At 41.2% G+C, this 20,140-nt stretch overlaps 2 protein-coding genes across 3 annotated transcripts; one reads left to right on the top strand and one right to left on the bottom strand.

The window, feature by feature from the left end:
- Positions 1–841: 841 nt before the first annotated feature.
- Positions 842–8,562, top strand: ccng2 (cyclin G2). Its single transcript, XM_026298252.2, has 8 exons — positions 842–951; positions 2,366–2,510; positions 2,629–2,766; positions 3,069–3,319; positions 4,850–4,928; positions 5,072–5,170; positions 6,149–6,348; positions 7,527–8,562. Exons 2-8 carry the CDS (start codon positions 2,406–2,408, stop codon positions 7,657–7,659), a joined length of 1,005 nt encoding a protein of 334 aa, XP_026154037.1. The 5' UTR covers positions 842–951; positions 2,366–2,405; the 3' UTR covers positions 7,660–8,562.
- Positions 8,563–8,711: 149 nt separating this feature from the next.
- taf1c (TATA-box binding protein associated factor, RNA polymerase I subunit C) lies at positions 8,712–19,022 on the bottom strand. 2 transcript variants are annotated; one of them, XM_026298056.1, is made up of 15 exons: positions 18,567–19,022; positions 16,660–16,768; positions 16,203–16,252; positions 15,863–15,958; positions 15,629–15,696; positions 15,264–15,517; positions 14,891–15,019; positions 14,672–14,789; positions 14,446–14,517; positions 14,186–14,321; positions 13,576–13,704; positions 12,880–13,069; positions 12,536–12,673; positions 10,620–12,079; positions 8,712–10,093 (listed from the first exon to the last, which is right to left on the bottom strand). In XM_026298056.1, exons 1-15 carry the CDS (start codon positions 18,714–18,716, stop codon positions 9,842–9,844), a joined length of 3,351 nt encoding a protein of 1,116 aa, XP_026153841.1. In that variant the 5' UTR covers positions 18,717–19,022; the 3' UTR covers positions 8,712–9,841. The 2 variants fall into 2 exon arrangements, with proteins under 2 accessions (XP_026153841.1, XP_026153842.1); XM_026298057.1 differs by having other exon boundaries at positions 18,600–19,022.
- Positions 19,023–20,140: the final 1,118 nt, after the last annotated feature.

Below are 20,140 nucleotides of genomic sequence, written 5' to 3'. Positions count from 1 at the left end.
AAGGCTTGCCGCCAGTTCTCTTTATTTTGACATACCAAGTCAGAATATTGAGAAAGTATCTCAATATTTTGTACTGTACTTCATGGCATCGTCGGTAATATAATCTTTACACTCCAACAAGGAGTATCCTCCTAAAATGTATTTATTTAGGCTATGTTACAGAATATAGACAATATAAAAGATTATAAGAGTTGGATATGGCTCAAGTAACAATACAATGTAAATCATTTTATATAGTGCATCTTATTACAAAAAAATATGTTTATAAACTATGTTTACACCTACAATATTTAAATATTTACACCCACAATAATTACAAGCCTGGGAAATTTAAAACAGAATGAATGTGAACACTATATATATATATATATATATATATATATATATATATATATATATATATATATATATATATATACCTGTTGTGTTCAAATTCATTCATGCATTTTGTAATAAAATGCACTATATACAACTATATACATATATTCGTCAGGACTCATGCAGCCATTGTCATTAGCCAATCAAAGCATCACATTTTGGGCGCGACTATTTGAACGTATGAAACTGCACCTCCCGCATTGGCTAATGAAAACATCAATCTGGGGGATCGTCCAGTAAACAAATACAGTCTTTCGTCTGAGTGGCATATATAAGTGGACTAAACAAGGATCACCGATGGCTAATACAAACGCCTTGATGGCACTTTTAGGAAATAAGTCAAAACGACACCCCTTTCATTAGCTGTAGCTGTTAATATGTGTTGTTACGAGCGAAAGCAGGAGATTTCTGTTCTTCAGCTCAAAGTCTGTGATTGGTTCCTGGCTATGACGTTGACGTGGGCGTGATCGTTACGAACATCAACAAAGAAAGAGAAAGACGAGAGGACGAGGAGTAAATCTATGTTACAGTAACTTAGATACAGAACAGATATGTGGATTTAACTCGCAACAGGTAAGCTTTTTTAAAATTAACATCATACCTATATTGCACGACCTAGATATATTCACTAAACATAATTTGCTTTATTGCCAACTTATGGCGTTGATCGAAAGAACAGGAAGAAGCAAATGAGAGCGATCGGTCGACAATGGGACGGTAATTTAACGGTAGATTTAATGTTCATTTACTGAAGCAGATGACTCTGAAAATAAATAATGATACTTTATTTTTATTTGTAGGGTTTAAAAACCTACATAACCCTGACTTGCATGTACGAGTTTCCAGATTTCGTCTCGTCTATGTCCCTTGATTCGAAGCGTATCCAAGGCAAACCTTTTTACCACGATTAACCTTACGTTCGCTAGGAAAACATTTTCTAGCAGCTCTTCTTCGATAAACTGCCTAAATACTACACGATAATATAAATTATGAGATGCCTGTGTTGTGCAGTAACTTAGAATTTGCTGAATCTTTTTAATATTTGTGGAATAAAGAATTCTGCCCCTCCCCCGCCCCGTCCACAGAGGATTTAAAATGTTAGCTCGCTCGAGCTTCACTGGTTACCGGTAACCAGCTAAAACGACAAATCTGACGGTTCTCAGCCGATTCGCTTATATTTTCGTGTTATGAAGGTTCTTTATTAACAGGCAGAACCTTGAAAAAAGGCTGTTGTTTTTCGGTCAGGACAGGTCAAACAGCGGAAATCTGACACCGGAGCCCAGCTGAGGGAAGTGGGCTGGGCTCTGAGCTGTGATCCCCAGTTAGAAATGGGAGCAAATGTAACATTAGGCCACCGGTATACGGTAATCTAACATTTTACCAAAAAGACATACAGTGAACATCGCCTCCTTAACAAAAAATGGGTACATGAAATTACAACGATTTCTCTTGTATTTCATATAAATGTATGCTTAGAAAAATCAGCACAATTTTCCAGTATATAGGAAAGAAAATGAGTATGCTGTTTGATCCGATTTCCAAAGGTATCCTGTTATTTGGGTTGAAGGTTTGTAATGCTTATCTTCTTTAGAGTCAGCATATTATGACAAAAACAGCAAATATTCACATTGGAGGAAGTCAAACCACGGGTTGTTTTTGATTTGATAATTATTGGACTAAGTAATCGATTTTTCAAAGTTGTTCTTGATTCATATTAAAAGTAAAACATAGTAAGAGACTCAAAGCTATTCATTCTCCACTACTCCTGAACCAAGTACTTTTGTTTTGATTTTTTCAGTGGGACATAATGACAGATTGTGAAAATTGTAGTGTTACAAAGTCATAAATGACAGCAGGTAGAGTTTAACCAGCAAAATAGGCAAAGCCTGGTGAATTAAAGCCGTGGTTTTGCATTTTGGACTGTTCAAAAGCATTGTGATACAAACACTTGTTTATGATTACGTCTTGGTACTTTTCTGTTTTGCAGTAAAAATACTGTGGTGAAAACCTCCACTGCTGGCGGAGACATGGATGCCTTCAAGCTAATGAAGGAGCTGCGGGTGAATTATGAGCAGGAGGTTTATTATCTCCCTAAAGAGACAGGGCTGACCCTCATCGAATCCACAACACAGGTTAGCACTTTTAAAAGATGGATTACTGACCCACGGTATATTCAGTAGGTGGGGAACCTTCACTTTTTTACCACAACAGATAAACCAGCTTAATTAACAGGATATCTTTGTTTTCCAGGATGACAGTCGAATTTCAGCCAAGTGCAGAGATGCCAAAGTGGAGGACCTGTGGAGTCTGACCAGCTTCTTTGGTTACAGCACACAGACCTTTGTTCTGGCTGTAAACCTGCTGGACAGATTCCTAGCCACAATAAGGGTACGAGCTGCTTACATCTGATAGGACCAGATGCAGAACAAGTCAGCTTTTGCCTTTATTTTTAAGTTTGGTTCTAGAGCTGCTTACATGAGCTGAAAAGCTGTAATATCAATGTATTTCTAACAGAGATTAATAAAACAATTAAAATTATACATTATGTGCAGTATCATTGCAAGATTTATTTAAAAAACTGTATTCTCAATGGGACATAATTGTTAGTTTCGGTCTTGTTAGTGAATATTTTGTTTTCCACTTCCTTAATCATGTTCACCGATCCTAACTTGCCTCTTGTTACTCCTCAGATCCAGCCAAAACACCTGTCCTGTGTCAGCCTCAGCTGCCTCCACATGGCGGCCAAAGTAACAGAGGAAGAGTGTAACATGACACCCACTGAAGAACTCATCCGCATAGGACAGTGCAAGTTCACTGTGTCTGACCTCAGCCGCATGGAGAAGATCATCACAGAGAAGCTGAACTTCAAGTCTAAAGCCATCACTGCCTTAACCTTTTTGCACTTGTACCACCAGATCACACTTTCACACTCCACAGACAGGTAAGACCATCATATACAGGAAATTATGTGCATCTTAATATGTTGTAAATTTTACATTCCATTACTGCTTTTCAATTCACCATCGGTTTAGTTAGTTGTCTGTTGAGGTGTAGTCAGGATTTTTTTTCACCTCTCAGCCTCAGGATCAGATTTTACCATGATTTGAATGAGAGGTTCTCTACACTGCTTCTTGTTTGTCACAGCAGCTCCACTTCATGTAGGACAACTATCAGCCAACTCAAAGTTTGACTGAAATACACTGATAAGATTTTTTGTCAGCTGCCGCTAGCAACCCATCCATCCATCTTCTTCCACTTATCCAGGGTATAAGGGTCATGGGTCATGGGACCAGCAGCCTAAGCAGGAATGGCCAGACTTCCTTTTCCCTGGACACTTCCTCCAGCTCTTCCTGGGGGACACCAACTTGTCCTTTCGGTCATGTCCCAAAGCTCATTAAATACCTAAAGGCAGTATTTCTCCCCTAACCTGGAGATGGCAAGCCACTCTGCAAACCGCCCCAGTGCACGCTGAAGGTCCTGGCTCGATGGAGCCAACAGGAGATCATCATCTGCAAAAAGCAGAGATGAAATCCTGTGGTCCCTGAACTAGACTCCCTTCGGCCCCTGGCTCTGGCTGCGCTTATAAATTCTGTCCATAAAAATAAATAAGAGAACCGGTGACAAAGGGCAGCCCTGCCAGAGCCCGACATGCACTGGGAACAGGTCTGACTTAACTGCCAGCAATGCAAACCAAGCTCCTGTTCTGGTTGTACAAAGACCGGATAGCCCTTACCAAAGGGCCTCGGACCCCATACTCCTGGAGCACCTCCCACAGGATGTCACAAGGGACACGGTTGAATGCCTTCTCCAAGTCCACAAAACACATGTGAACTGATTGGGCAAACTTCCACGAACCCTCGAGCACCTTGGAGAGGGTATAGAGCTGGTCCAGTGTTCCACGGCCGTGACGAAAACCGTATTGTTCCTTCTGGACCCAAGGTTCTACCATCGGCCGGATCCTCCTCTCCAGCACCCTGGCATAGACCTTCCCAGGGAGGCTGAGGAGTGTGATCCCTCTATAGTTGGAACACACCCTCCGGTTCCCCTTCTTAAAAAGAGGGACCACCACCCCGGTCTGCCCAATCCAGGGGTACTGTCCCCAATCACCACGCAATGTTGCAGAGGTGTGTCAACCATGACCAACCATGACCCCAACAATACCCAGAGACTTGAGATACTCAGGGCAGATTTTATCCACCATGGAGCTGCCTCTAGCAACCCACACCTCAAATTTGCATAACTCAGTGTTTTTAATCTGCCTGACTACACTTTAGTTTAGAATTCCACAATACAGTTTATGTCAGTTGTTTTACACAGTATTTTGAGTTTTAGGAGATTCAAAAGGTCTTAAAAATCTTACAAGTCAGTGGTCAATTTCACTGTAATATTTTCAATGAAGAAAATTGCTTCCATCTATCTGGGAATCTATCTGAACCTGTATGTATTTCTGTGTTTCTGTCTATGTGAACAGGAAGGATACTCTCAGCCTGGAGAAGCTGGAGGCTCAGCTCAAAGCTTGCCTCTGCCGTCTCTCTTTCTCTAAAGCAAAGGTAGGTATTCACTGTAGAGCTCAAATGTAAGGCTGGATTACAGCAGCTTTGCAGTCTGAGTCATCCAGAAATGTGTATTATCACGTCATCATTAGTTTCACATAAACATGTCTTTCTGTGTCTTCCTCCCTCTGTCCATGCAGCCGTCCATCCTGGCCTTGTCTCTCCTAAGGCAGGAGATTGAAGCCGTCCAGTCGGAGGACATGTTGGAAATCGCCTGTCTTATCCAAAGACACCTGAAGGTAAACAGCACACTGTATGACTAGAGATGAACCAATTAACCGGCCAGTGATCGGAATCGGCCGATTTTTCACATGATCGGTGACCGGTTAGTCTCACGTCGAGCCGATCCTTTCGCCAGCAGTGCAGGCAATGACTCCTCAGCCATGCTCGCACTCAGTCACAAACATTTCTGTATATTTGTAGATATGTAGATTTAAAAAAAAAAAAAAAAAACAATCAGTAGGTCACACTTACTGAAAAATTGGAATTCGGAATCGGCCAAGAAAATTGCAATTAGTGCATCTTTGTGCATGACTTTATTACACAATATTTTAGGGCAGGGAGCAAAAAACTAATACCTGTGGAAACGTTTGGAAGAGTAGTGGTTTCATCGAAGTAAAATTAACTGTTGGGATCAGCTGCAAGCAAGAAACCTTTTTGGAACCTATGGAGACAATAATTCACTGACAACTGTTAATATCCATTTATACTGCCTACAGGGCTACTTGTTCAGGCTGAATGGTAGGGAACATAATTATGAATGGACGTATAATCAATTCTGAATAGCTGAAGTAGTGGGAGGGTGTTTGTTTATTCTTGGCTCAGCTCTGGTCCAAAAATTTTTTGTGTCTGACTGGTTATGTAATGTGCTGTGCTGTGTTGTGGTGCGTCAAGTACCTCCCACCTCAAATCTTGTTTAGATGTTATTTAAGGATGTCCCACTGGTATGTTGCTGCCAACTGTGGGTCTCCTTCAGGTTTGTCTTTCCATCTCTCCCATTTACACACAATTATGTTTTAGCGGAAACCTATACAGTCTGTGTTAAACTGGTTTCTCTTAACCTGATATGGTTTCGCTTTCACTTGACCTGATTAGGGAATCCGGGTTTTGGTTTAGAGACATACTTTTGAGGGCACCATACTGTTAAGTAATAGGACTTGACAGTATGGTGGGCACAGGGCCAGAGAGCTAAACTGGACTGCTATGTTTGGTTTCAGATTGCAGATGGTGAGCTGCTGCTGTGGAGTGAACGTGTGGCTCAGTGTCTGTCAGAGTATGCCTCCCCTGAATGCAGCAAACCCAATCACAGGAAACTGCGGTGGATCGTGTCTCGGAGGACTGCTCGGAATCTACACAGCTATCGCGGCGTCCCGGAGCTGCCCACAATCCCAGAGGGTTGCTGGGACGAGAGTGAAAGGTCAGAGCAGCAAACACGCCTGAGAAAGATACTAACAAATCTGCTGTGCACCCCAAGCATCATAGTGAAAATAAATCAAAGAACACACATCCTTCACATAACAAATACTGCAAATGGACACATACTCACTGAGAAAGGGAAAAGATGCAAATATTGGTAAAATGGCAATGAAACATACTTGTACATACATACTGCAAATTAGGTAATAAACGGCTGGTAAGACTGAGAATCAGGCCAGTAGTCACTATATTGAGAAGTCAAACCAAACAAAAGTTGAGTTTTCAACTGCTGAAATGAAAAGTGTTGTAGTCAGTCGAATTCTCATGCTGATGTCAAACTGATGTCATGTGGCAGCTCAGAGCAGGTAAATTACCTGGAAAATAATACAGGCATTTAAAAGGAATCAGACACACCCTGTATGTCACTACAGGGTGTGTCTGTGTCTGGAGTTTCTGTTTATGGCAGAGCAACACTAAAATGCTGTAAAACATCTGTCCTAACACTTTGAAACTGCTGTGACGCAACACACAAGTTTCTGCTGTGTTCTAACAACATGACACACCCATCTGACTATCTGAGCTATGGAATGAGTCACTGGTCACGTTCCACTGCTAAATGTTTGTTGTGAGACGAGACTGCCTAACCTTGACTCAAAAGTGAACATATTGATAAACAAACAAAAGGGAGGGTCTGTTTCCCAACCTGAGATTATTAAGGATCAAGCTGCCCAGTCCACCTGAGAACCTAACAGGATAATGGGGCTTTGTGACATTTCACACCTGAACCATCAGCAGAGGTTAACAGTCAGATAACTCAGGCACAAGTCAAGACATGAGGTCAGCTGCATGGTTAACTCTGTCTTGGCAATAGGCTTAGGAGGAGTTTAATTTCATTGTAGGTTAATCCATATTTCTATATTAATGTTTCATTGACAGCTGAAACAGCTGATTATTAAAATTATATTTTTGTATTTGTTTTAGGATTAAGACTACAGATTTTTCTTACTCTTGTATTCATTCAAGCAAACGAATAAACAAATGAATTACTTATCTGTGGACTACAGTTACACCTTGTAAAACAGAATCCGGACCTCCCGTTCTCCAACAACCCACTAATCAGCTAAAATACTCTGTGTATCGGGAGGTATTGTGACTATATGTCTGTCTCTGTGTCCACAGTGAGGATTCATGTGAGGATGTGATGAGTTCAGGTGAAGAGTCCCTCAGCAGTTCTCTGGGTAGCGATGCTGAAGGGCCCTTCTTCTCTCTGCATCACCGCCACCAAACACAACGCCAACACCTCCACCCCTGAAGCCTCCACCAACCGGTGCATCATCCACACCGCTCCCTCCTTTACCTGATGTCTTTAATTTATTGTTAAATAAGCTTGGGTGCTGGTAGATAATTGCACAACTAGCAGCTGAGTATTCCGGGATCTTCCTAGTAGATGTGGTAGAGTTTAGTTTGTAGACAGTGCAGTACATAATGATATATCACATTCCCACGCATTGCAGGTGCAGCGAGATATCTCAATATATATTCGCCAGGCACTGAATATTGATATCAGTGCCTGGCGAACAGATCAGAGCAGTAACAGTCATTGCTGACAAGGTAATTTGCCCAAACAAGTGGTGGTTATTTCTTTTTTTTATGTTTTGGACTGCTATTAAGCTATGACTGTTTATTAAGGATAAGGAAGAGTTTACCTGATGCACAGAAGTTAAGAGTGGCCACATTTGCAAGCTGTTAACATTACATCTCATATAATAGGCTTGAGAAGTAAAACAAGGAGGATGGATTGTGAAAGGATTGACACAAAACCAGCTGCAGCTGCTCTGAACCTCTGTCATAAAGTCTTAATTTGCACAGTTTTCCTTTAATCTCATTTGAAGTGTTAAATGTGGAACAGGGGTTTGAAGTTTGTGTCTGAAGAGATTGATGTAAATGTTGGGTGATGCTTTTATTTGCATCACCACAGGTTAACAAGTTATTCTTCAGATTCAAGCCACCTGCTTACCCCACAGGGTGTTCAAAGAAAAGCGTTTGAGTGTGTGTTTGTATGTATGAGTAATCCTGGTTTAAAGTTAAAGTTGCCAATTTTAGGATGTGGCTTTAAAAATCTGTGTTTTGTTTCTCACAGAATGTTGTATGTAACAAAATTGTGTCAAAAAAATGTTAATATAAAAACATGTAAAACTGTAAATGATGTACAAAAAAAAAAAAAATCTGTTAATAGTTCTTTGTAGATAGTATTTATTTTTGTCATCTGTATTAAAAAAGAAAATATTTTTAATCTTTTGTCTGCTTTTTTTTACTATCATGTCCGAATTCAAGCAGCTGCTTGCATCCATTTTTTAAATGAAACTGGGATTTTTAACACAGACAGTTAAACTATACATGAGCCAGATGAAGCAAAGGGGAACATAACTGAATTATTTATAGTCACATAATGCACACTCACACAGCAGGACAACCACAGAAACCACATTCTACGGCATATAGTAGTCTCTGATGCAGACTTCCACAGAAATGTAACTTTGGAAAATCATAAGTCATGTGAAATTTCAGAAATTAGTATGTTTTTATCTTACTCAGCATACATCATGATATGGACTCAAATATAATCATTACTTCAGCTTTATCATACCCTGAATTTGACACCTCTCAAATTTTTAATTAATTCCCAACATATAGCTTTGTAAAAGAGATCTTAAAATATTACGACCCTATTCTGGAAATACCTTTACCTCTAAATATCACCCTTATTCTTTAAATCTCTGATATACTCCACAGTGCCATTGTATCTTGGAGAAATAAGGGCCAAACACTTTTAAAAGAAGTAATGTCTGTTTTGTTAAAATTCTGGCTTTAATTTGTAAATTCATTATGTTCTCTATGTCCCTGTTCTGTCACCATATCAGCTCTTCTCACATACTGTTGCGAATTTATTGCCAATTCAGCAAAACAAAGACTAGTCACAAAATAGTGAAACCTCAGCTCAGTCACCTGCTGTGTAGAAACTTTCTGGAAAGCAAAACTGAATCAGCCATAATGGCTGCTTGGACTGTTTTGACATTCCTGCAGAAACACTACAGAACAAAGCCACAGACACACACCCTTAGGACAGCACCATAGCAAACAAAAGCCATGACCACAATGCAAAAATAAGAAATTTCACTCCTACCAAACCAGTCTCCAGTCAGTCTTCTTCAGCCTTCAGTGTCTTCAAGAATTGTTGCCAATGCAATGGATCATTTGCAGTCACTCTCTGATTAGATCCTATCTCTATGTTTATCTTTTGTAATTACAGTTCCAGTTAATAATTCCGTGTGGACACATTTTACATATCTATTGGCAGCTCAAGATGCCAAAACATCAGGAAGACATTCATTTTAATTTGAGGCTGGGTTGCTCTAGTCCCTAGTTTTTATATTCCAAATACAATAGGAATCCCAAACGATATATACTTCCACTTTGTGTTACGGACAAATGAATCAAAATCCCATGCGAGACTTCTTCTTAGGCTGAGATGCCTGCGATGCCTGTGACAGCCCCCGCTGACCTAGTGAACTCTGAGACGGAGACAGAGAGAAACGTGACCAGACGGAGGTTTCCTGGGACAGATCCACCCTGTTGCTTCTCTGTGAGAAAGACTGGAAGCTGTGGAGCTGAGAGGAGGAGGCTGCAGGTTGAGGGTGCACGCTGCTCTCCTCTTCCTGGAAGTAATTGTGCTGTGAGGACTCATCCTGGAAACAGACCAGGAACAACAGTTATGAGTCTAAGGTCAGCTGACATTTATTTAGAATGCTGGCCATATATAAAATAAATAAATACAAAATAAAAAAAATACAAAAATGCCAAAAGACTGGTTTTAGAATGGCCAGACAAACAAATTAGCCAGACTGTTATTAGCCAGACTGTCTGGACAGCTGTGGTCTTACACAAACTATACAAGCTATAGATTTTATTCAGAGTACTATAAGTGTTTTATTGCTCTATCAATCAAACACGTTTTCTGTTCTATTTGCTTTATTTCTGTCAGAATCTGTCAAACCCTAACACTGTGATACTGTTTCTGTCGATAGCGGATCAGCAGTCATCAGGTGCCAGGAGCTTTTTTTTTTTGTTACTTTTTGTCAATTGAACACATCTGGCATGTGTACAGCATGAGTAACATGCCATTTAGTGGCTAGTGTAGACAGCTGGACCGATTATAGAAGGAGCATGTTTGTTCTGTTACATTGCTGAATACACCACCTTCCTTCCTATTACCTGTGGTTCAAAGAGAGAGCTGAGGTAGTCCTTTGCTGGACGCCTGTTCCTCCTCTGACCAGTGGGTGTGGAGTCTTGTTTTAGCAACTGGGACACAGTGTTGGTGCTGGAGCTGCTGGGAGTCTGCTGGACACCTAGTTTATCTTTAACACTTTGAGGTGTGGCAATTGGTGTGGAATCTGGCATGTCATTTTGCATAGTGGAGGGTGTTGTAGCTCTTGGTGTCCCATGCTCCAAAAAGTTCTCCAACTGGGACAACGGCCCTACCCCATTTGTGTCCAACCACATCCCCTGGCTCGTTGCTGAGGACCAACCTGTTGAGTCAGAAAAGTCATCCAGCTCCGACTGATAGCTGAGAGAAGAGGTGAAGCTCCCAGACAGCTCCAGGCGCTGGCCAGCAGCTCTCTTTGACTCCTTCTCCCTCCTGCGCTTTCTCTTAAGAGCCTCAACCTTCTTGTCCCTGTTTAGCCCCAGGTGATCATCCCACCATGCCCGCCACGCTTCCTCCCCCTGCCAGGAGAGGGTCAGACGCTGGCTGAGCTCATCTTGCCAGACTTCTGTGTCCACTGGGTTTGGCACCGGTACCACGTCTGGTTCACTGAGGGAAGTGGAGACAGTGCTGTGAACCAGCAGTGAGCGTCTAAACATGCATGCTCTCAGATTTTGCCTGATGCTCTGCACATGCTGGTCTTCTGTCAAATCTCCTCCTGTGCCATCAGGAAGATGGAGGAGGCTTTTAGTTTGGATGTTGAAGTGTTGTAGGCAGCGTGGGTGGGGCTCCTTCTCCCGACTCTTTTTCATCAGTTTCTGCAGCCAGTGTTTCCAGGTGATGTGAGTGCCTTTACTGAGCTTTACTAGAGTCTGACACTGAGAGGGAGCAATGTGACTCAAACTACTGGAGCTGCACATGGTTTCCTCCACACCACCAGGTTCCTTAGTATCATTTGTTTTATCCCTACTCCTCTTTCCATCTTTCACTTCTGTGTCTAATCCACTCACTTGACCCAGCTCTGGATCATCGACAACGATGTGCAGCAACGAGTTCTTCGAGTTTCGACGTCTCCATTCTGACTCTGAATCCTCAGAGAAAGAGCCTGAGAACATGTTCGATATATGTTGTTCCCTCTTTGGGGTTTCAGCCACAACCCACTGTGCAGTGGGACTCTGAGTTGGTCCAAGTACTCCCTCATCACTCGATGTGTCCGATACAACCAGCTGAGAATCTAGTGGACATTGTTCTGCTATTTGTCCCCCACACAGTTGTGACTGGGGGACTGGACTGTGTGCTCGTGGAGGTAGTGACGGGTCCTCTGATGTGAGACGCTGAGATGTGCTGGTGTCTGGCTGCTCGGGCTCCAGGATCTGGTAGAAAATATCTCCTGCCTCTGACAGCTGTATGATGCAAAGACACTCCTCACCACCTGCTTCCCTTCCTCTCTTCTTCTGAATACAAGTCAGACCTGATAAGAAACAAAATATTTAGGGCAGCACTTTGTCAGCTGTGAAGTAAAATACCTTTCTATACCTGTAGTCAGCATTGGTTTTGTGAAGCTTTGTGAAACACTGTATCATCCTATTACATTTCTATTTCTCTCTCTCATGTCCAATAAACAAAAGTCAACCCTATGGAAAAGTTGGCAGGATGTGTTTTACTTGATAAATGAAATTTCTAAGCCGGCCGATATGCTGGCTAGTTAGACAATATTTTCCCACATGTATCAGTGTGGGTCTATTTATAAGAATATGGTATATATGCAGATGTAAGCTGTGCAAGCTCCTAAAAATTGATATTACTGCAATGTTTTAAACTTTAAAGGTATTAGTAAGTGAACATTTCATCAAGCCTCCTCCTGTATCTCACAACTGTGGGGTTTTGTCCACTGGACCTGGCCCTGTGTCTCCTCACATATCCATACCTGCAGCAGGTGAAGACAGTCTGTTGGTAATGGTGTCCAGGCGGTGAGGAATCTGGACAGGAAGGTGTTTCAGACTGTCTTTGGGTCTGAGCAGAGCCTGAGCAGGACCTTGACTAGAGCAAGCCTCCGCCCTGCCTCCTGAACAAAGTCACACAGTGGGAACGTTACATAAATGGTTCACACAGAACCTTAATGTTCTTCACATTGCAAGTGGACCAATACCTTTAAACATGAGAAGACTAACTCTGACTAGCAGTATAGTTTCAGTTGTAAATGAAATCAAAATGTACTACACAATTAATAATTTCATATAACTCTCATCACACCATCCCCTGTTGACTGACCTGAGTACTGCAACATGGTGATTTCCTGAGAACTGTGGGAGCCCAGCAGAACCTTAGCAGTCCCACCCACAGCTGAGCCAGGGGTGGAGCCTCGAATGACATGGCAAAACATGGGTGGGGACTGCATCATGTGATCCCACTTGAGCATCGGCACACCAGGGAACCGTTCATCCATGATGTAGGCCGAGTACTGACAAAGAGAAAGAGGAGCATGTGTTTGGGACTGGAGTGTGTGTGTTTTAATTCTTTCACAGACCAACTGCGTGTGTTCTCACTGGTGAAACAGACAGATGATTTTGTCATTTCTGTCCCAAGGAACATCCAGTATATAGAGCAACAGCTCCAGAAAAATATGTCCAGCTGGTTTTAGTGTGTCAAATACATCAATATTTCACACACAGCTCACATAGTTAGAGTAGATTAATTAAAAAGTTATCAAGCCCAAAAGCCCCAAACGGAAGGTTCTCTGATGTTTGTTCAGAAATCCACATCAATAAACTCAGGGATTCCAGCTCTGTGCAGAAACTTATTAAACTGTACGTCTGCGCTTTACTCAGAGAAAGTTGTTGAAGATGCATGACAGTGGCAATTTTGTACATAGTACTGCTATTCTTCTTGCTCAGTCTGTGGTGGTTGACAATAGAACCATGGACAAGAGATGTGTTTATGTGTAATATAGCATTAATATTAGAGTACCTGAGTGGTGATGAGGTGGTGGAATGAATGGACATCCCCCACATATTTGGACAGGATGAGTCTCTCTCCTCTTCGACACTCTGAGGTGTTGCTGATACGAAACAAAGTGTGAGCACAGACTGGACTCACCTTCAGGGGCACAAAAAAAAAAAAAAAGGGAAAGAATGGAGCAAAGTGACAAAGGGACAGAGGCAGGGTGGAGATGAAAGAGGACAAAAAGAAGAGCGGATCCTTTGTCCCCAGTTTTATATTTGAGAAACAAGTAATGTGAACTTTCTATAACTTCATATTGAGGGAAACAGCAATGATGCTCACTTGAAATGTTCATTGGCAGAATAAAATCTTAAAATGATTTATGCAGAATTTGTATCTTTCTGATATAAACTAATCAATAAAAATTCAAAAGGAATGTATTCTGGATTTTGTAAATCAAATGAAATCAGGAGATAAGCACCGACACATTCAGCCCATAATACTGAATCTATGAGGAAGTAACAGTCAGACCCAAAGATGCCTCCTATGTCTTCTTTTAGAAACAATTAACAATGCTTAACTCAAACTTAGAAATACCACCAACCATCACCACATTACCAACATTCTCTTTTCTCACCCTGATGTCCGTGAGCTCCACCCCTGTCCTGTCTGCATACACCATCACCCTCGGGTGGGCAGAGAACTCACACCATCGCCATGCTGACTTTGCATTGAAATACAGGTTGCTGTCCTCAACCCGAACCTTCTGCATCCTGAAGGGCCAGAGCGCTACTTTAATTTCAATTCAACTTAAATTTAAACAGCTAAATCCTGTTTTAAAGAAAGAATCATTGATCTTCCTCTCAAAATTAACAAAACCAAAAGACATGTCCTCACCCTTTACCAACAGTCCACAGGTTTGCTGCTCCGCTCTCGCTTGCCACCAGAACTTCCCCTAAAACATGAGGACTGAAAATGGACAACAGAGAGGGTGCCACTTTAATACCTTTTCCTTGGTTTCAGTGGTTTTGCAGAAACTTCCTGTTTCCATCTTGCACGGCTTCAAAGGCAACTTAACTCCCCCCAGCTGCTGATGCCTCAACTCCTCCTGGTGATTACTAACCTGACATTGACACAGGTTGCGAGCTCTTTGGTGTTGACCACCTGCAGCAAACGGGGCTCGTTTCTTTCGCTGAACCTCCAAACTCCACACAGGCGATCCGACCGCACAGCAACACAACCTGCAACAAACAAACAAACAAAAATATCTTCATCAGCCTGGAGGAATTGGTGACCCACAATAAAACCCTTTCGATGCTCAAAATATACTCCTTATCCTTACAGTCGTTGAACAGGGAGGTAGAGCTGATCTGTCTGATGGGGCCTTTCAGCTGGAGGCTGAATGGGTTGCTGCTGGTGGCGTCCAGAAAAGAACCTGCATGGTGATGCTGCAGCCCTACTTTGTGGAAGTCTGGGGTACTGTGTTAAAAACCAGAACCAACACGAACATAAAGGGAAACACTGCTCTGCTCCACGCCTCCACGCCTCCACCCCACCCCCCAGCATGGTTTTCACCATGCAGTGTGTTTTGTCATTTATCTCAAAGCACTACCAAAAATATTTCTCTACTATCTAACAAATAATAGAATCTTGGTTTGACAAACATCCCACTGTTTTTAAATCTTAAAAACTCCAGTATCTAAACTGCAGGATACTGAGGCGGTGCAGTCCCTGATTGCTGGGGTAAAGGAGGCAGCCAAGCTGAGAGCTGCTGCTGCTGCTCTGTGAGAAGGGGATGAAGGAGAGAGCGCCACCTGTGGCAGCTTCAGAGAAGAGCAGGCTGGCTCTCTGCTCCATCAGCTCCTCATGCAACAGTGCCCCCAGCAGCTCAGGAGGGATGGAGTGCACTGCATCTGACAGCAGGGTGCTGTATGCATCCAGCGATCTGGAGGAATACGACTGCGGACACCTGGGGGTCAGATTAAACATGACCATAAGACAACTATACAAATCAACTTTTTAACTCTTTTCACATCGACACACACTCTTGCTGACAACAACCTATAGAGGGTTCACTCACATTTTAAACTTCAGTATGTCAAGGATGTTTTTCACCTTCCACATGTGGACTGAATCACTGTGACTTCTCTGCAAATAAACACAAAACACATGAAAATTAAACGGTGCCTCCACATTTACATTACACAACATTGTCTTCAGTGTTATGCATATGTTAGAATGTCTGCAAGTTGCCTGCTTTGTGTAAGCAGTCAAAGAAATAAAATGTGACAAAGTCTGTTGGTGCAAAGCTTGCCTCTCTCGCTCCTCGATTAAAGTCAAAGTATTTTCCCAGAATTTCACTCATGCACCCAAAGGCATCCTGACTGTGATCCATGTAGAAGTTCCACATCTGCACAAAAAAACATCTTTTCAAACCTTAAAACAGAACAGAAAAAAGCTCTGCTATAGCAAAGCTCAGCTATGTTCACATTGAAAAATCAATCTGAGGTGATCTTCTTTTATTAGGTTAACAACCAAACTGTGCATGAAATGTCAGATTGTTAATTTTCTATATAAACTGTTTGACCATAAATCTGAACTGAGGAAACTGAACTGCAGTTCAGGGGCTGTTTCTGTGTTGAACTCGTTCTCACATGTTCTGTGAAGTCAAGTGGATCTGGAGGTGTTGAATGACAAAAGAAAGCTGAAAAAAAAAAAAACAAATACATTTATATGTGCATAAATAATGTGAATATAAAATATTTATAAATAAACAAAAAACAAAAGAATACACAAATGATAAATTTTACAAATAACCACTGAAGAATTAAGTAATCTCACCACATCATTTCATTTATTAATAACCTGTTTTCATGAATCTGAAAAGATGTTTTATCAAATATAATTAGTCCAGTGACTGATCAAGACAAAACTAACTTTGTCAGCAATTGTACAGTTTTCCATCTTATAATGTTTACATTAATAAATGTTTAGAATGATTGAGTACAAATCAAATAAAATATGAAGTGCTGAGTCTCAGCGCGGCATCATAAAAACGTCTGAGACCTGACATAAACTCCAGTGAGACAAAACCAGATGTTGGAGACTCACAGCTTTTAGGAGACAGCAGGGGAACTGGTAGCGGCTCAGTGTGATGCCAAGCCTCTCCTCTGACCTTGTGTTTGGATGTAAAAGTCCAGCTGGAAAGAGGACCAGAGCCCTGAAACCACAACCAAATTATAAAGTCTGACAACTGGGACACATAACTGCTTATGCAGTCCAGCATTAAACCATAAGATTACATTCTAAAGGCCTTTACAACTCAGTGAGAGGCGAGAAATTTGTTCTGTCTGCCAGGGCTGCGAGAAAAAAAATAATGTCATTCTTTTCTTGCTGCCCTTGATTGGGAGTTCTCTCAGCTTGTTCTCGACACATCGTCTGGGCAGAACTTTTTTCTCAGGTGGTGTCCGAAAGCTATTGTGTGATTGGTCAGATATTTGAAGTGGGCGTGGTTAATGCGGAAAGCGGAAATGTCATCTCGCTTTTTTTTTGCTGGGAGTTGTCATAGCAATGGATAGTTTTGAGGAACAGCTGCCAGGGGCGGTGAGGAAGAATGAAAATCTTTATAACACATCTTGTAAGGCATATGAAGACACACAACTGACAAATAATTTGTGGATAGAGGATACGTTGTGTACGGAGGAGCGCGTCTGTCGTAAAACACGACGATATCCGATATCTTATCCGCTGTATTATAGTTTCTGTCAGATTCCCACATTGCTTAGCGCGCGTGACGTAAGCTGCAGTGGGCGGAAACTCCCAGGAGTTCTGCAGTTGAGTTTCTCGTGGAGTATGAAATGTCCTGAGAAAACGAACAGATTTCTCGCTTCACGTGAATTATGTATCAGGCTTAAAAGGGGAGTAGCAGATGACGGTGTTGTTTGTAACAGTCTAAATCTGACAGAAGTATCAAATTGAGTAATGGTGTCAATACAGGAGGTTCCAAATCCTGAAATGTGTCCTGTTTATATATCACTCCATTTAACAGACACCTAATGTACCTGAATTGTCTTCACATTTTTTATTTCAAAAATCTGTATTTTGACCTAGTATCAGGATTTTCACCTAAAAAGCACTACTAATTGCAATACTTTATAATACTGCACTTTATTGCTCAAACTAAAGTAATAAAGTGCATTACCTGGCAACTGTGCCACAGAATCAGCTAACAGTAATGACGACCAGTTTAACCAAATGTTCACAGTCAGAACAGTCAGCAGCTGTATCATAAAATCCACCACTCCCTACTACTTGTTCTGCGTTGCGTTTATGTGCATATTACAGCAACACTGGGCCTCCCATGGATGCATGTGGCTTAATGTGCTTAGCCTATGCCAGTTAAGTTAAAAACTGCAACCTCTGCCTCAATCCCACAGAACATTTTTGGGATGAACTGGATTGAAGGGTTCAAACCATTGCAGCCAACAAATGCACAAGGTAGATACTTTCAAAAGTATGATATTCAAAAGTAGATACTGTTCCAAGATCTGTACACACAAAAAAGACAAAACTAATTTTGTCAGCAAAAGACTAACAGAAATCATGCTCTTTTGTCTTGTTAACCTAAGAAATAATGTCGTTGCATTCCAAACAGTAGTTACTTTACAAAAATAAACCTAAATTAAACCAACCCTATATTGTAAATTTTTTTCAAGTCGTATTTAAACTTTTGGAAAATATTGTGAAGCAAAAGCTGCAACACAATACTCTGCCCTTATTAGATGGGACACTAAGGGTGGCTATGATCTCTCTTGGACGCTTTCCGTGTTTTTAGCTAAACTATTTTTCACACTGTGTTGGCTTTGTACAGCAAAAGACTAATATCTCAATAACCTGACCTTAGTTTTGAGATTATAATTAGAACATTTACTCATGATCTACACGGTTCGTGTCTGCGTATAAATGTATTTAATCAACTACAGAAGTGCAGACTGTTTTGGAGAGACGTGTTTACTTGCAGTGAGTCGGTGCTGAGCTGACAGCTGACCCACCTCAGGTCTCAATCGGCTGTAGCAGCCCCAGTTTGCAGCGCAGTGTTTCAGGACCGAGTCCGGAGGTCCGCAGTTGTAAAACGAGGGGAAAAGCTGCTGCGGGAACTGGTGATCCATCTTGTTTGTTCTTGACAAATGAAAATATTTGTCTATTGTGTCTGTCGTTCGTCCATCGCTCTCTCCGCGTGTCTGGGAACAAGTCTCAACATGCTTCCAGGTTCAGCTGATACTAGCTAGCTCCTCAGCTCTCTGCCGTGCCTAAGCACTTTCTCCCAGTGTGTACTCATCATAACACACATTCAGCGACCCACGCTGAAGGCTGTACGCGTCCCAGCAAACAGAGTAAGCCCTAAAACACACAACATGTGGTCAAAATCTCCGAATTCTCCAGTGCTACTACCGAACACGTGCACCGTCGCCACCAGAAACCGAGCGTGAACAGCCGGTAAAAACAACGCACACTTCCGGTCTAATTTGTCTTTAGTTATTTTAAAAAGTAAAACTTCAAAATTTAGCAAAAAAAGTTAAAAGAAAATGATTGAGAAACGTTTTTCTGGTAATATAAATAAATAAATAAATAAATAAATTGGTCATTAATGAACATTCATAATCTAGTGATTAAGAACAATTTAGAAGAGATACTCGCTGCAATAAATGTCAAAATCGACTAAAAATCCATTACAAAATGTCAATAGATTTTTAATTATTCTGAATTTCAAATAAATTAATCTCATTTAAGTTACGGAGAAATAATATATATATCAGAAAATACATCAGACATCGTTTGTCGTATAAAGTTTCAAATAAAACTCAGTCTGACTAAACTATTAGTTTCTCATGTCAAAATAAATAGGGCCCCAATCTCTTCAAACTCATATAAATAAACATCACTCTACTGAGTAAATAGAGACAACATAATAATATGTTTATGAAATTGTAAAATAATCGCTGTGTGTACAGGGAAAACCTGTAGTCTGTGCGCAGTCGAACTAAATATCCTAATTTCCAAACCTTGGATCACATCCCAAATTAGAAAAAGCCTTTAGGCTTAAAGACTGGACTACTCTTATGGTAGCCAACCACAATATAAAAAATGAGGTTCTAAAGGCAAAGCAAAAATACAGAAAGACATTAGAACATGAATTCAGCAATATGAACACCAGGTAAGTTTTCCAAATGGTAAAAACATTAACAGGCAACAAACCCAAGCTCCCACCAACTGAGCTGGGAAATAAATTGAATCTATTTTATATTTGATTTGACATCCAAGATTTCACCAAAGAATGACTCTAAGAACTTGCCTCAACTGGACCCAAATGATCCAGCTCCCTTTACTGAAGAGGATGTATGATGCCAGCTGAAGAGGTGCAAGCCAGGCAAAGCTCGAGGCCCAGATGGTAAGTCCACAAGAGTACTGAAGACCTGTACTTATTAACTTGCACCTATAATTCCCTCATTCTTCTGTGAAACATACTAAACCTGCAAAATCCCCTCCATTTGGATAAAGGCAACAATAATTCCAATACCCAAAAAACCTCGAC

This window comes from Mastacembelus armatus, chromosome 12, assembly GCF_900324485.2.
Source record: "Mastacembelus armatus chromosome 12, fMasArm1.2, whole genome shotgun sequence".
NCBI classification, from domain to species: Eukaryota; Metazoa; Chordata; class Actinopteri; order Synbranchiformes; family Mastacembelidae; genus Mastacembelus; species Mastacembelus armatus.
Note: the sequence above shows the minus strand (reverse complement) of the source record. Positions and strands in the feature narration are given on the sequence as shown.

Bases quoted from the DNA above. Each gene is read 5' to 3' on its own strand.
- ccng2 (XM_026298252.2), top strand. From the start codon at position 2,406: ATGGATGCCTTCAAGCTAATGAAGGAGCTGCGGGTGAATTATGAGCAG. The intron at 3,320-4,849 runs GTAAGACCATCA...CTATGTGAACAG, and splicing joins CTTTCACACTCCACAGACAG to GAAGGATACTCTCAGCCTGG. The intron at 5,171-6,148 runs GTAAACAGCACA...GTTTGGTTTCAG, and splicing joins TTATCCAAAGACACCTGAAG to ATTGCAGATGGTGAGCTGCT.
- taf1c (XM_026298056.1), bottom strand. From the start codon at position 18,716: ATGGATCACCAGTTCCCGCAGCAGCTTTTCCCCTCGTTTTACAACTGC. The intron at 14,518-14,671 runs GTTAGTAATCAC...GTCCATTTTCAG, and splicing joins GCAACCTGTGTCAATGTCAG to TCCTCATGTTTTAGGGGAAG. The intron at 13,705-14,185 runs GTGAGAAAAGAG...GTGCCCCTGAAG, and splicing joins TGGAGCTCACGGACATCAGG to GTGAGTCCAGTCTGTGCTCA.